Source organism: Artibeus jamaicensis, unplaced genomic scaffold (genome assembly GCF_021234435.1).
Source record: "Artibeus jamaicensis isolate MK-2021 breed Jamaican fruit bat unplaced genomic scaffold, CSHL_Jam_final contig_233, whole genome shotgun sequence".
Taxonomy (NCBI): Eukaryota; Metazoa; Chordata; class Mammalia; order Chiroptera; family Phyllostomidae; genus Artibeus; species Artibeus jamaicensis.
Window position 1 is genome coordinate 36,191,082 of NW_026521486.1, and position 16,773 is coordinate 36,207,854.

Below are 16,773 nucleotides of genomic sequence, written 5' to 3' on the forward strand. Positions count from 1 at the left end.
TTTGCCTAAGACTTGCTTTGCCTGACAGAATTAGAGGACAAAAGGAAAGCCAAAGGGAATGTCAAAAAAATTGCCCAAAAGATTTATGTAAATCAAAGGTATGATTTGGTATTAGCAAGCCCAAGAGGTGGTAATGAGAAAAGACAATAGGACTTTGAATATGAAAAGGAGGGAGGTACATTGTAGTTCACTGGGTGAAAATAGTGAACAAACAGCAAAGTAAACAAAGCAATTTTTAGATCAGGGTTGAGACCTACATAAGTATTGAAATGTTACTGTTTTCAGAATTCAGGAAAACCCAGTGGCAGAAACAGGACTGAAGGGGGAAACGTCTCGGGGGAACTTGGGAAGAATAGTAAATGAGGGTCCTCGATCCTGTAGTAATAATACAGTGCGGGCACAAGCGGGGGGTAGTGGTGTGTAATAAAGAATTTGACCTTTCCCAAAGGCCTGGCCTCTTCTTCAGCTTCTGGAAGGTAATCTCTGTCCTACCTCATAGAAGTGTCTTTGTTTAGGGCTGAGCCACTCACAGTGGATTTCAGGGTGGAGCTGGCCACACCTGCTAATTTCAGGCGTGCCAGAAAACCAACCATGTGATTTCGGTGGGGGCTTTGAGTCATCTGGCAAATCAGTCCCCCTGGCAGCTGGGATCAACTACCAGGTAATTAGTCAATCATGCCTATGTAATGGAGCCTCAGTAAAAACTTGAAACGCAGAGGCTCGGGCCAGCTCTCCTGGTTGGTAATACTCTGGACGTGTCGTCAGACACGCACGGGGAGAGTAATTCGTCCTGCCTGGGTGGATGGGGAGAGTCCACCCTCAGCTATGGGTTTTGAACCTTCCTGGACTTCATCTTAATTGCGCTTCTTCCCTTGACTGATTGTAATCGGTACACTTTGCCCGTAATAAACCACAACCGTGAGTGTAACCACTCTTGTTGAGTTCTGTGAGTTATTGTAGTAAATTGTCCAACCTGAGCGCGGATTAGGGACCCCAGCCTGAACTGAGGTTGCTGTCAGAAGTGTGAGGGTGGTCCTGTGCCGGACTGTGCCCTTCAACCTTTGCAGTTTGGCTCACTGACCTGAAGGCTTTCACACACCTAGGATGGCGATAGCCAAGAGCTATAAGATTAATACAAAACTACCTTAAAAGGTAACAGCTGCTGTCATTGTGATTTTAGCCATAATTAAACAGCACTGCTTGTCAGGTAGATGTTTGCCCTTTATTCATTGATCCAGTATGTACAAGGAACATCATAGTCACCCTTGCAATGGAGATTCTGGGGGACACTTGCTGTACTTGTACTGAGAGGCAGTCACTTTTGACTTCAAACTCTTAAGTTAAATAGCTCAGAAGTTGCTTAAACACGTAGGCAAATAAACCTGTTTTCTTAATTGTAGGGTGCTTTAGTTCTCCTATTTTCTTTCCAGCATTGGTATTTCATAATACTGGCCCGTTACAGACTTAAAGATCTACCGAGAGTGTTGCAGAGATTTCAGTACGTGGTTGTTTCCCAAGTGGGTGTAACGACCTTACCCTTAGTTGTACACCGGGCCCGATGTCTCGTTTCCTAAAGTTCTAGTTTTGTTCAGGAGCGTTCTTTGGTCCCTTTGGCCTCCCCCGAGGACGTGTGTCTAGGCCCAGTTGTGTTTGTTTTTTGTCTGGCTCTGGTCTGATTACCTCTCCGAAGTTTACTTGGTTTACCTGATGGCCAAAGGTAGGGGCTGAAGAAGAAGAGCATGAGTTTGTTTTCTTACGGAGATAAATATATGGTTTCCAAGTTGTGGTCATTTCCATGAAACTGTCAATTTTAAGGAAAGAGTAGAATCCTGAGAAACTCTAAGGAAAGAAAACCTTTCTTCCCCCCCAGCAGCCCTAGTGTGTTGGGACACGCAAGTGATTTGTACACATTTGAAAGAAGAGTAATCTTTTAAAAGAATGAATGTAGAAATAATTTTTAAAGACAGCTTCCTGAATTATTTATTTAAACATAATTCTGGGATAATGTAAATCTTGACATACCCCCTAAATAGCAGGGGCTTTCCCCCCTAATGTACTAGGAAGGAAATTGAACAAATTTATGATATTATTATAATAAATAGCAAGTTAAGGCAAATTGATTAAAATTTTTAACTCAGATTTACTTATGGTTAATATTCTGAGGGATCAGTACTATTTTATATCTATAAAAAGATTTTCTGTTCCATATTCTTGATGCTTATGCCTGTCTTAATGTCTTTTCTCACATTAAAAAGTTTCAGGGAGAAGGTTAAGGGCCTCCAATTGATCATTAGAGACGTAGGTTACAATTTTCTTTTGAGTCTAAGATTTAGGTAAATCTGGTGCAAGAAGTGGACACAATTGAAGTACCCAGTGCTAATATTTGCAGCTGGATGAACAGTGTATGTAAGCAAGAGATGGGAACTAAAACTGCCAAGTGTGTTCATCAGGAGTCATTGTAAAACTCAAAGATCTCCATGCCACCATTACACAAAGGAGCGTCATCTTTAGGAAATGAAGATGGCTTGGGATTGAGAAGGATTAACCAAAGAAACATAGGAAATTATAAAAATCAGGAAGCATTTGCTCACGGGTTATTAACTGATCCTTTATAGTGCTCTTGTGCTCAAACCACTGTAGAGAAGGTTTTATTAACATGTAACAATAATTTGACCTTGATGGGAGACAAATAAGATGTTACAGTGTTTTTCTCCCTGTATATTTTCCCCATGCTTATTAAGAAAATTGAGGCTTTTAGTCTACCAGTGATTTTGACAATGGACTTTTGAACAGATGGCCTGTTAAGACCTAGCGTCACTTACTTTGTACCTGTGTGACAGTAGGCAAGATACTTAGTCTGTCTTTTCCTCAGTTCCTTCATCTGTATAATATCATAATAGCGTAATGGCTAATAATAGTATAGACAAAGAATTGTACATGTACAACACTTAGAACTGTATCCCTCACACGATGCTCAGTAACTGCAGAGCTCAGAGTTTTGGAAATTTGACAAAAGGGTACACTATTAAAAAAAAGACAATAAAAACGCAGTAACATTTATCCAGCATTAGCTTTTTGTAGCTATGGGTAGGAGTGGGCATCCTGTGCAATTATTTTTTAACTAAACAGCACTTGCAGAAAACTAAGAATGATACTCTTCAAAGCTTACAACTCGTGCTATTACGAGCGCTCCTTCAGCACGTAACTTTTTTTAAGTTGCCCAGGTGCCGACTTTCTCTGCCCTGGTTTATACTGGCCCCGCCTCTTTCGACAGCATCCAGATGCCAGGAGGACTGTACAGCAGCAGAGAAAGATGACGGCGGTACAGAGGACCACAGGCACCAGCCAGGTCTTTGAAGTCACAAGTGCCCCGTTAGGTGTCTTGCTTTCGTTCTCAGAGGTGTGGTTCCCGCTGTTGTAGCCTTTGGTTTTGTTCAGCAATTGCTTGTTGCTGTTGAGGGGGGATGGGATGGGCATATGAGAAGGCTTCCTGTCTGTGGGCACAAAGAAAGCAGAGATAGTCTTGTTATCTGGGTTGCTGATGAAGGCAGCACTGCGTGACACCTTATTTACCTTGGTGGCAGTGGAATCGTTCAGGGAAATGAATCTTGCCCAAGAATCTGTGGTTACTTCCTTGGAATACCTAGTATGGTTTGTGTTCACAACCCAATCTTGATGCGTGGTTGATGCCGGAGCCTGTGTCGATGGTAGCATCTGTTTTACCGTGGGGGGCTGCTGTTGACGCACATTCATCGCTTTCAGATTCCTTAGTGCCTCCCACCCGTTAGATGAAGAATGGGCATTTAGACGTGTGGGAGGCGCCTGTCCAAAAACCAGCAAATCTGGATCTATACCTGAAAGATAGATAAAGCCTCATTCATTTCATTTGACTAGTACAACCACTATGGAAAACAGTCCAGCAGTTCCTCAAAAAATTAAGAATAGAGTTACCTTATGTCCCAGCAATCCCTCTCCTGGGCATCTCCCCGAAAAAGTCGGAAACGTGTCTTTACAAAAACACATGCACCACGTTCATGGGAGCGCTGTTCACGGCCCAGACGTGGGGACAACCGAAGTGCCCTTCAATGGTATTGCAGAAGGAACATGCGGTACATGCATACACAGGATGGAGTACTACTCAGCCATGTGTGACAACATGGGTGGGCCTGGAGAACATTATGCTAAGTGAAATAGGTCAGAAGAAGCTAAGAACCGTGGACACGGAGAGCCATGTGTTGGTTGCCAGAGGCGGGTGCAAGGGGCCCAACACACAGTGAGGGAAGGTAGTTTGACTTTGGGTGGTGCTGCAGGGCTTTGGGGCAACAGTAGCGAGTGCTAGTGCCAGAGCTACAGAAACAGGAACCGTCCGAAGTATCTTGCAGCGTTTTTAAATAAAGAAACAAAACAGGGCCAGACAGTGTAGCTGTATTCAAAATCATAAGCAAAGCCCTAAATCTCACCCCTTTCCTGCGCCCAAGGGTCCTGCCGTATTTTCTCTCTTGTTGAAAATGAACTCCTTTTCCTGTGACTTCAGAAATGCTGCTTTGACTTTCAAGGGGAAGAAACTCTCTCAGCAGCCGTCCAGTTGTCCCTGATGCTGAGATTTCTCTCCCTCCCTCCCTCCCTCCCTCCCTCCCTCCCTCCCTCCCTCCCTCCCTCCCCAGACACACCAACACCCATTTCCTTCATTTCCTTGCTGGCTTTTTTTTTTTGCCTTCTGTCCTCTTTATTTGTCCTGCCTTTCTATTCTAGCTGTTCTGTCAAATTATGCGTCTGAGATAACCAGTAGTTTCCTCGTGTCCTGATCCCATGTGTCTTATCACTTGGCTCCCTTTTGTCCTTGATGCTGCTGGCCACCCTTTTTTTGTTTTAATTCTTCCGTGACTCCCAGGGCCCTGGAGTCCTGCCTCTCATTTTTCCCCCTTTGTTTTGCTAGTTCTCTTCTTGGCCCCAACTGGTTGTGCAGTTTTCATGATCTGCTGCATTTTCCTTTAATCGCATACCCCCTCTCTCCTAGGAGACTATTGTCATCAGCCGGCACCACTGCACTGGTGGCACATCCCGGTTTCTCCCTCGTTCTGGAGCTCTGATCTCATTTCTCCTGGGCTCTGTTGGAGGTAGACATCGCGCGGCATCACTGAACATCCCCAAACCACAATCCTTTTGTCTCTGTGCTACTCAGTGGCATTGCTGTTCTCTCAGCCCCCGTGGTGGAATCTGTTCTGCAAAGTGACTTTTTTTAAAATTTTTTTTATTGATTATGCTGTTACAGTTGTTCTATTCCCCCTTTCATTCCCCTCCACCCTAACCCCCCATCCCCACCATTACCCCCCCTTTAGTTTATGTCCATGTGTCTCAAGTTCTTTAGATTCTATATTTCCCATGCTATTCTTGCCCCCCCTTCTATTTTCTATCTACTGTCTATGCTACTTATTTTCTGTACCTTCTCCCCCCTTCTCCTCCTCCCACTCCCCTGTTGCTAACCCTCCTTAGATCTTCATTTCTATGTTTCCACTCCTGATCTAGCTGTCCTTTTAGTTTGCTTTCGTTTTAGGTGTGGTTGTTAATAACTGTGAGTTTGTTGTCCTTTCACTGTTCATGTTTCTTTAACTTCTTTTTCTTAGATAAGTCCCTTTAACATTTCATATAATAAGGGCTTGGTGATGATGAACTCCTTCAATTTGATCTTATCTGAGAAGCACCTTATCTGTCCTTCCATTCAAAGTTTTGCTGGATAGAGCAATCTTGGTTGTAGGTCTTTGGATCCTAGAAGCAGCAAGAGCTAAGGGGACGGTCACCTACAAAGGAGTCCCCATCAGACTGTCAGCGGATTTCTCAAAAGAGACCTTACAGGCAAGAAGGGGCTGGAAAGAGGTATTCCAAGTCATGCAAAGTGACTTTTGATCCCTGTCTTCCAATGTCCAGAAGTAAGCAGTGCTGCCCAGTCCCTTCCCAGTGTGCGGATAACCATCCTTCCTCTGCGCTGCAGCTCCGTGACCTTGTCCACAAACTGCCTCCCGACTGCATTTTCTGCCTCCTGCCAATACTGTCCCGAGGCCAAGGTACCAGACACGTCACTTAGATGATGGCCTCTTATCACTTAATACTGTGCTGTTTTCTAACTCTACTCTGCCCACAGCCTACCCCACCTCAGCTGTATTTTCAGTGCAGCCCCGAGGGTGCCCTTACTGTAGCCAGACCAGTTTTATTTCCTTCCCGGGGTGTGGTGCAGAGCTAGTCTTGCCTTTTCCCTGAAGCCTCTGAACTGTCTAGCTTGCCTTAGTTGCCCCTTCTACGTCGTTCACCAATTGTAAGACTTGTCCCGTCGGCCAGATTGTAAGGGACTTGACCGCAGACGCGTGCTGTGGCCTCCTGCAATGGTGCACACAGCCCAGGGCGTTAGTCGTGCAGAAAGTGCAAACTGGTAAGTCACCTCCATTGTATTTTGATGGTAGAAACCTATTGTTTCGTGTTTACTAATTTACACCCTGAAATGACTACATATCTGGGCAAAGGACACTTAAGTTGTGTGTTTTCTAAAACAAAACTCACTGGTTATGTTGGGGCCGATGATATGCTAATGCATATAAGTGGTGGTGCCTCGGGTTTGTGTATTCAGTGTCAGTGGCCCCCAAAATTGTCATTTAGCTGCTGCTGCTGCTGCTTCTTCTTATTATTAGTACTATTATTTCTTAGTGGTATCCTTAGCCACTGCAGTAGAAATGCCTACTTTGGCTCTCGCCGAGGGCACTTGTGACAAATGAAATATAATGCCTAACCTCTTGTTAATCACTTGATTTGCTATCATGTGGAATAAACTCGTCATTGCTGAACCTATCAAACTAACGTATCAAACTGCTGAACATGTCAAACTAAAGGGAATTTCCTTTCAGTTTTCAATCCTGGATGCTCTATCCTTTTCTACCCTGAGAGAACTCACTGAAAAAAAGTAATGATGTAGGGATTGATACACGGCTATTGCCAGTCAGTTTTAATGCCTCCATGAGGAGGCTATTACCAACACTCTCCAAAAGCAATCGAAACCCAGAAATCGTTACCGTCTGTGATGGTGTACAAAATGGCACTGGTCCCCGGCTCCAGGATGCAGCTCTCTGTCGTTGGGCAGTGAATGTGCAGGCAGTTGACGCTGTCGTGAATCGGGTCGTGGTAGAAGACGGCCAGGTTACAGGCCACTGGAAGGGAAAAGCAAAGGCCCCTGCAGCTGGTCCTGGTTTCTACCCGTGTCATGAGCTCTGCTAGCACATCTCTGTCACGAATGTGGGACTAATGGCGCATTGCAGGGCCATAGTCGGACCGCTTACAGAACGTTAGGAACTATTGTAACCACCCTTTCAGGAGAAAATACATATCAGATATGCATGTATACACACATATCTATGTATGTAATCACACACACACACACACACACACCAGATTTCTAAGTGGAATGCTCTCTTAGAATGCTCAGGTTCACCAGAGAAAGAAATAGGAAAATAAGAGGACAAATGGTGTAACAGAAAAGGGAATAACAGAAACGGCAAAAAACAGGAATGACAACATTACAAGGCCAGGTGGTGGAGAGGCCGCCGGCCTTGACCCTGACTGCAGGTATGCTCTGGCCACACGTTGCAAACCAATACATCCGATGAACAGCCTCATCAGTGTCCTTCAAAGAGGAAAGGAGTAGATAGATAAGGATGTTAGCATTTAGGTTTTAGTGGGTAGGAGGACATTACTTGCTCAGCCTATCTCCCTTATTTCTAAGTAAGTGCCCTCCTTCAAATACATCGTGTTGTTTCTGGAGAACCTGAAGTCATCCTCGTGAAATGCAAATCTTCAGCCTATCTGCCCTCACGTGCACCACACGCTTCCCTGCTGCAGTGTGGTGGGAACCAGGTGACGGGAAGTGTCCACCAGCCAGAACATAGCAGCCTCTTTAATAAAAGATTACAGAGCGACTGTGTGTGATCACCAGGCCTGAGAGCTGCCAAAAGCTGCTGTGGCATTGCCATCCCTGAACCCGCATTCTTCCTGCGGCAGCTGCAACCCCCATTACTTCTGGGACACCCCGTGTTTCTGAAAGCTTTTCCAGTGGGAGAAAGAATAGGACAAAAGGCAATAATACACCGCTAATACATTATAGATCACAAATGCATTCCCTGAGGCTGTGCTGGAAAGTTTAAGGGAAAGGAATAAAATATATTCCAACGTAGACATTAAATTTCTGATAAGAAAGTCGATGCTGTAGGGAATAGTTTTTATAAGTGTTCTACATTCCTCTTTGTGTGCATGTCAGAGATCCTTCTGAGCAGGTTAGCTCGTGCAGGACTGTGGCGGTTTTAAGTTCTTCTGGCTTCCAGCTAAAAACTGGGATGTGTGCTTGTGCCCTTGCTTCTGCAGAAGGTCACAGCTTGAAGCTGTGATGGCCCTAAACCCATGGAGCTCCCCTGCAGGCTCGTAGTCTCCTGAAAGTCCAGAAGCCTCTGCTTCCCTGGTGTTGAGAGGTACATGGATGCCCTGGGAAACTGCTGAGCAAGACAGTACCGCTGCTCCCCCGCTGCCCCTCAGAGGGGGGTTCTGGAATTAGAAGCCTCTCTAAGGCGACCATCTGGATTGGCTACCTTTTCCAAAAGATTTTCCTTTAATAAATTAGTTGCTGTCTTTTGTGCCTGATTAACTTCTGCGGATAGGCTGTGACAACTTCTCACAACCGTGGTCTTTTGACAGTTTTATTTATGTTTAATTTTTTGACAGTTTAGACTGTCCAAGTAGGTCCATTTGCATCTGAAATCTTGCGTGCATAATTGGATGGGAGGCGTGGGCCACTGGTAATCAGAACCAACCATGAGAATTGTTTTAAAGGGTTGTGTTGCTTTGTTGTTTCGTTCTAAGAAGCTTTAAAATCTTGGCAGAATGAAAAATAAATGAAAGAAGTCTTCAGACAATTGTAACTTGCAATTCTGCGACAATGACATATTTGCCTAAGTACAGGCTTTGGTCCTGTTATACGGATGCTATTAAACCCTAATATCGGATTTCAGACAGAACATATCTGGTAGGATGTTTTGAAAATTAATCTTAATCTTTCTCTCTCTCACTCTTCCCCCTTTCTTCCTCTTTTTTCTTATTATAGGCTAAGAAAAAATCTTTTTATTTGTTTCCAGATATGAACCACAATCTAAATTCCTGTTCAGTACATCCCACATTTGGTCAACACAAGCAAGCACATTTAAAAATTTTGAAATCACACTGATATCACCAAAGAACTTTGAAAAGAAAATTATTATAAACATGTTTGAAATTAAATACACTCTCTCTGGGCTACAGGAATATCGTTAGTTGACACTTGAAGAAAGACTTTCATTTAGCACGCCACAGAAGAATAGAGGATTCTCTGTTACCTGCAGGCTCCATAGCATTCTGGGTCATGACCAGGTTTGTAAACTGGGCCTACACTGTCCCCAGCTGCGGTCTGTCCAGTGTCTCTCCCTCTCTGCTCCTCTCCCTCATCTCGGGGCATCCGTCTTCCCTAGTTGTTTTCAGCTGTTCCCGGGACCCTCTGCCTAGGACTCCTTCCTTAGGTCTTCATTTTGGAAGATTCCTCTTATTTTTTGCTCAGATGCATCATTAATACTTACCATCCTTTCTAAGGCAGCAGCTCCGACTGCATTTCTGACCGGTGCTTTCAGTATAGTATCTCAGAAACTGAGCCCCCATCTTCTGGGACTCCTCCAGGTCCAGCAGGAGCCCCGGGAAGCGGCGGATCCAGCAGTCTCTGTAAAAAATAGTGGGCGAGCAGAGAGAGTCTGCCGTCCGCCCCATGCTCAGGAGCAGTATCACGTCGGCTGCCAACACCGCCACATGCATTTCCCTGGTGAGGAGATGCAGGAATGAATCTGATTTCCAGGCAGAAGCTGGAGCTGACCATCACGGATTAGGACAGTGTCTGGACTTCGGGGCTGTTGCTAAGGGACAGCTTCCTTGGAACTCATCTAGAGTGTCACTTTCCAGAAAAATGAGGCCATTCTTTGACTGCATGTTGAGTTTTCTTTTGCTTCTTCCCAGCGGAGCCCCAGGTGAACATTTGACCTGCTGGCGTTAACTCTGTGCACTTTCCAGGCCATTTCATTACCTCGTCCCTTAGCCTCTTAAAGACATGGATTCTCTCCTCTTTCTCTGAAAGTGAATTGTCACAAACACCTTTTACTAAGTAAAAATAAAGACAAGTGGAAATCCTAGCTGAGAATTTTTCGGAGGAAAACAATAGTTTAGTCAGTTGACATCAGATAAAAGAAGGATCCATTTCAACAGAAACAAGACATCATTTTGCAAGGAACTTGTGACTACAGCTTTTTTTTTCAATTATCTCTTTTTTTCCTTGAATTTAAATTTTAGTATTCAGGTTTACTAGAAAACCAGTTTGTGTACTGGTTTGAAATTTTTGTTTTTACGAAAAAGTATATGAAAACTGAAAGAAATGAAAATTAAACATTTTAATTTTGCTGCGATTTTGAAAACATTGCATATGGGTCCTGGCTACTTATCAGGCCCAGGCTTTTTTTTTTTTTTTTTTTTTTTTGGCCAAAAGCTTTCTTAAAAGAAGACTCTGAAGATTCAGCAAAAGGAACTGCCTCATAAGGCAGATGGAATATAACACCCAGTAAAGGTGTATATTGTTCAGTTAAGAATAGACAGTGGAATTCACAGTGAAAATTGCAAAGAAGTTCAACTTGGGGGTTGTCTGATCTGGTGTTTGATGTCTGTGTTTGCACGTTACAGAGCAGCCTCCGTGGTGAAGTTCATCCTGAAAGACGCAGGATTTCTGATCGAAGCAGGAGTTGCTGGGAAATGTGCATTGGGAAAATGACAACGTGCTTTTAAATTTCTCAATATTAATAAAATTACTTGAATGGCAATGCCAAACATTTGACGATACATTAAAGGCAGTGGCAATGGCCTCTCACTCCCGTGAAGATTGTATGTTTTATGTCCCATGGTATCCAAGATGACATTAGTTTGGTCGTTGTTTTTTTTGTATCCATTTTATACAAAACATTAGTGGCAGTCCGCTTCAGGCATAAAGTAGTGTACTACTCTTTTTTTTTTTTTAATTTAAATAAACCTTTCCTACCCTGTGATCTAAGAAATACCCTGTGTGTTTCTTTCCTACTTGTTGCACAAAGGCTCATTCACTGACACACAAATGTGAACATTCTTTGAACTTTCTCTGCCTGTTTTCTAATAGCCTAATTATCAGAAATCTTTTGATTTTTAGGAACATAAATATTACTTATCTATAATAAAGAGAAAAATGTTCAAAAGACTGAATAACTTCAAAAACAGAACATTGATTTTCTTCCAAGCAAAAATTATATAATATAGTAACTCCTAAGCATGCATAAGCCACATAAAATACACGGAAAATGATAAATATTTTACTCTAAGGAACTCAGAGGCAGCAAGTTTCAATTGCTTACCTGCTAACCATCTGACTTCCATCTGTTTGGAAAGGGGAGAGAGAACAAGGATCCCAAGGGCAGAGCAAGGGACGGAGGAACAACAGTTTACTCCCCGGTTTCTAAGAGACTGCATAGCTATACCCTGAGGACATAAACTGGAAAGTCTACTTTCTAACCTTCTAACCTTCACATCTTTCAAGTCACATTAAATGTAGTTTCGTTTGTGTGATATATAATTCCTTGAAGTTCTCATGTTGCCTGAAGGGAAAACGGAACAATCCACAATTGTTTCATCCTTTTGCTATCAAATGATGTTCAAGTGAAGGTCAGAGTTGCATTTTAAAGATCTACAAATTCCAACGTGAAAGCATGCTTTAAAACCTTAAAATCAGTTTGATAATTGCACAAATATTGAGTCTGGAAATGAGTGACTTCGTAAAGCCAAGTCTTTTGAAAAGGGCAGGTGCACCAAGGGCTGCACAGGGCTGAGGTGTGGGGCTGCGAGCATCCAGGCTGGGAACTCGTGCCTGTGGGACAAAGTTGCAGGAACCAGAGAGCAACTTCCACTCTGCGTGAAGGGCCAAACAGCTTTTGTACAAGTTACATCCAACCCCCAGAATCGCTGCACCATTTGCATTTCAGTAGTACATCAAACTTATCTTCCAGTGGGCACTTTTGGGAGGGGTTCAAAAATCAAATCAGACTTCTGCTTTAAAAGCCACTCATCTTTCCCAAGAGCCTGGCTCAGTAGCTCTGTTGTGGGAAGCAGGTTTATTATTTGTGTAAGTAGGTGGTACAGGTGATCTCCTAAGACGTTTGAAAAACACTGACATAGCTGACTGAATGGAATCCTTGCTAGAGGTGTAGATGCTCGACCTGATTTAAATAGAGACACTTAATGAACTGTGCTACTTTTAACTCATTTAAATTGCCCCATAGGCTTTAAAAGAAAGAAAATTTGGTTTTACTTGTTAAAAAACAGAAAAAAATGAGGAATATTGGAGGGACTAAAAAATAAAGATTATTTTTAAGTGGTAGTAAAATAATAGCATAGGTTTACTAAATTCAAAAGACAGTTGGCCCTGGCTGGTGTAGCTCAGTGGACTGAGCAGGGGTCTACAAACCAAAGGGTTGCTGGTTCAATTCCCAGTCAGGGCACATGCCTAGGCTGGGGGCCAGGTCCCAGTGGGTTCACGTGAGAGGCAACCACACACTGATGTTTCTCTTCCTCTCTTTTTCCTTCCCTTCCCCTCTCTCTAAAATAAATAAATAAAATCTTTTTAAAAAGATTTAAAAAACAGTCAATATTTCATCTTTATTTTAAAGGCATTAACTGTATTTCTACTTAATATTTTAATTTTATCACTTGATAAAACTGATGTAAATTATTTTAAAGAAATGAAGTCTAAAAACAAATGTCATTAATTTTCTTAAATTGTTTTGCTTTTATTAAATTGATGTACATTCATTTACAAGATCCAAACCATATAGAAAAGTACAAAAAAAATATATGTACACAATTTCACATCAGTGGATTCATGCTGTTCTAGAACATGTTTTTTAATCAGAATATATATATATATATATATATATATATATATAGGATTGAAAGATTTCTTTAGAGACTATATATGTGTATGTAGTCTCTACATTGAAAGTTATAATAGTTCTATGGTATTTCATTTTCCACATGCATGAAAACTTACTCTGAACCTCAGCTGCATATAAAAACAGTGCTGTAAGCAGTATGGCAGTCCGTGCACAGCCTAGCAGTGTGTGGCATGTAATGAACATTACAGCATTCAGTAAATGTGAGCTGCTATTATTATTTCCAATTGTTTATTATTAAGGGCAACACTAAGACAACCATTTTTACATTTTTTCCATTGTACTTACATTTTTTCCATTCCAGGAAAAAAATTGTATTTTCCATAATTCTTTTTTTAATTTAAAAATGTTTATTGATTGGAGAGAGAGAGATATGAGAGAGACACCTCAGTCCATTGCCTCCCATACACATCCTGACCGGAAATAGAAGCAGCATCCTAGGCATGTGCCCTGGCAGGGAATCAAACCCCCACCTGTCTGGTGTGCAGGATGATGCTCCAGTCCACCAAGCCACAGCAGTCAGGTCTATGGAAAGGAAACTGGGACGCAAATCAGTGGAGTGGACCAGAAGGAAGATAAAAATGACCAAGCAGAAAAGAATGAAGAAACACAAATTCAAAAAAATGAGGAGAGGCTTAGGAACTTTCAGGACATCTTTAAACTTTCCAACATCTGAATTATAGGGGTACCAGAAGGGGAAGAGGAACAGCCACCAGTGGAAAACTTATTTGAACAAATAATAAAGGAGAACTTCCCCAATCTGGCAAAGGAAATAGACTTCCAGAAAATCCAGGAAACTCAGAGAGTCCCAAAGAAGTTGGACCCAAGAAGGAACACACCAAGGCACATCATCATTACATTAGCCAAGATTAAAATGAAGGAGAGAATCCTAGAAGCAGCAAGAGATAAGGGGACAGTCACCTACAAAGGAGTTCCCATCAGACTGTCAGCAGATTTCTCAAAAGAGACCTTCCAGGCAAGAAGGGGCTAGAAAGAAGTATTCCAAGTCATGAACTCCAAAGACCTACAACCAAGATTGCTCCACCCAGCAAAGCTTTCTTTTAGAATGAAAGGGCAGATAAAGTGCTTCTCAGATAAGATCAAATTCAAGAAGTTCATCATCACCAAGCCCTTATTATATGAAATGTTAAAGGGACTTATCTAAGAAAAAGAAGATAAAAAATATGAACAGTGAAAGAACAGCAAACTCACAGTTATTTCCCACAAATTCTTAAAGGAATAGCTTATCTCTGTGTCTGGCCATTGTTTTAGTCTTCTGTAAGACAGAGCATGACGTAAAGTGCTTGAAGTTAATCGTAGTTACCACAAAGGCCAGTCTTTACCATTTCAGTGATCAGCCAAGAACAGATTTATAACATTATGCCCCAAGCAATGTTTTCGTGAAGCTTAGATAGAAATAATATTTTAGGTCTTTTGTAAATAAAATAATGTATATTGCTTTTCTAGTGTAACAGAAAGTTTACTGCATGTTTTTAAAATGACTTGATCTTCTAAGATGCTTCCAATCCTAATGATGTTATCATGTCAGGGCCAAAAAGCTTACAGGATCGGTGCCCAGGATTGTCAAACTGACACCCCAGATTCCCTGTCGGAGTTGATCTTGCTCTGATAATATTACTGTGTGGGAATTGCTTTTCTAAAGCACATCATTCTTTCTGTGTGATTTTTTTTTTGGTCTGTTTTTAAAAGGCAAGCAAATACCAGTCTGAGGCATATCTATGACAGTAAGGAAACAAAAGCATCTATTGGTGGAAGATTCTAAAGGGACCAAGGAGAGACTGAGAGCCTGTTCTTCTTGTCTGACCCACTGAGTCTGGCATTGTCACTGATGGAGGCACAAATAAATTCCAGGTCTAAGTCACTTTGAATCAGGGGCCACCTCTCAGCACAAGTTCCCCAGCTAAATGCCCAATACCGGACATGGTACCTTATCTTCCCGGAGGGGTTGCTAAATTCCTGGTCACTCACCCCCAAAGGACCTGGGAGTGTCTCACCTGCCCCCTCGTTGAGGACAAGTGTGAGAGGCCCATGTGTGAGTCAAATTTTATCCGTGATGATAAAGGCCAGGTGAAACAAGCTGAGAGGCTAGAAGTTTTTCACAGAATCCAAGAAAAGTGAAAGAGAGAAGTCATAAATTCATCTTTAGTTCCTCCACTGTTCCCAGGGGCCTAGAATCTACTAGAATTTTTGTCTATGTCTTTAAAATTTTACTTCCTCATTCACCGTGTATTGTAAAGAAAATAATGGATGGTGTTTCTTTTACTATGAAGCAGCTAAGTTACATAGAAAGAGGTACAAACATAAGCAAACAATGTGTTGGAAGAATTTGGTTTTCAGATATGACTTTCTGCACCTGAAGTATATTCTGTTTGAAATAGGGGAGAGGTACTTATGAAGAAGGTGTTATTTAATAACTTGTCATTCAAGAAGAAAGCTGAAGCTTGTAACAAGGAAAACAAAGTCCAAACACATATTCTCTCCAAGGTAAGGACTGTTACAATTGGTTCTCGAATCTTGGTGCAGGAAAATTTTCAAGGACTTTTTTTTTTTTCTTATAAGATAGGAGTGAACACACCCTCGCTGGCACCCAATCCTATCCCTCCCCAGGATTAATTCATACCTCATGGCAAAGCAATATGCGAGAAGATAGGGAAGAGGTAGTTCTTCATTAAGTAGTCCTCGGAGTGGGGTGGAAGCGGGGGTGGGGTGGGGATTAGAGGGTGGCAAGGAAAGCCATCTCTGTAGCCAAATATGAGCAGAAGTGCCCAGCCCTTCTGCCCCAAAATAACATTTCGTAATGGCCAGCCCAACTAAGCCGAAATAGGGAAAGCAATGGCTTCCCCCCTTGTTGGAAAATATTTTGAAAGAAGGCACGAGATCTATCGAGTTGTCCTTTCTTTTAACAGCCCAAATCGGACAACGGCCAATCGCAGGGAATCCAAGCTCCCCAGCTTCCCAATCATTTCTATCCGGTGCACCCCACGCTCCGAGCCCCGCAGAGCCTGCTGCCAGCTGGCGGGACCTTCTGCAAGATGGCTCCGACTCCGCGACCCGCGGGACTCGGCTCCAGGTGTCACCCGCACGTCTAGAGACGGCGGGGGAGCCGCAGCCCCCGGGACGCGAAGCGGGACTGGGCCAGATGTGTGGTCCCAGACGTGGTGCTTTTGTGACTCCCCGGACTCCGCGCTTTCTTCATCCCTTTCCGCCCTCGCCCGTTTCTTTGGCTTTTTTCCTCTCCCCACGCCCTCGTAAAGCGCCGCGGGAGAAACGGCAGACCGGCTGCATTTCGCCTCCGGCCCCCGGAGTCGCCGCCGCGCCCGGCCCGCAGGGGAAGCTGCGGCCCCCGCCCGCTCGCCCCCGGTGCGCAGCCCGAGGAGCCCGGGCAGCCGCGGCCGCCGGGCCGTGGGGGTCCTGCGGGCGGAAGTGCGAAGCGGGGTGGGGAGGAGGCTGCGGGCGGGGGGCAGGGGCACCCTCCGGGCTGACGCGGCCCGGGACGGCCCGCCCGGTGCGCGGCGGCCCCGGTTTGGCGCCGAGCCGGGCGAGGAGGGCAGGGGCGCCGCTCGTGGGGAGCGGGACGGAGCCGCGCGCCCGGGACGGGAGGAGGGGCTGCCTCGGGGCGCCGCCGCGACCCGGATAGGCCGGGCGAGCGCGGGAGGGAGCGGGCGGCCCTGCCCGGTCTCCGCCC

General features: G+C 43.8%; 1 protein-coding gene across 1 annotated transcript; it reads right to left on the minus strand.

The window, feature by feature from the left end:
• Positions 1–3,180: 3,180 nt before the first annotated feature.
• MANSC4 (MANSC domain containing 4) lies at positions 3,181–15,769 on the minus strand. The gene is made up of 4 exons (XM_037144982.2): positions 15,709–15,769; positions 9,639–10,176; positions 7,059–7,193; positions 3,181–3,854 (listed from the first exon to the last, which is right to left on the minus strand). Exons 2-4 carry the CDS (start codon positions 9,865–9,867, stop codon positions 3,181–3,183), a joined length of 1,038 nt encoding a protein of 345 aa, XP_037000877.2. The 5' UTR covers positions 9,868–10,176; positions 15,709–15,769.
• Positions 15,770–16,773: the final 1,004 nt, after the last annotated feature.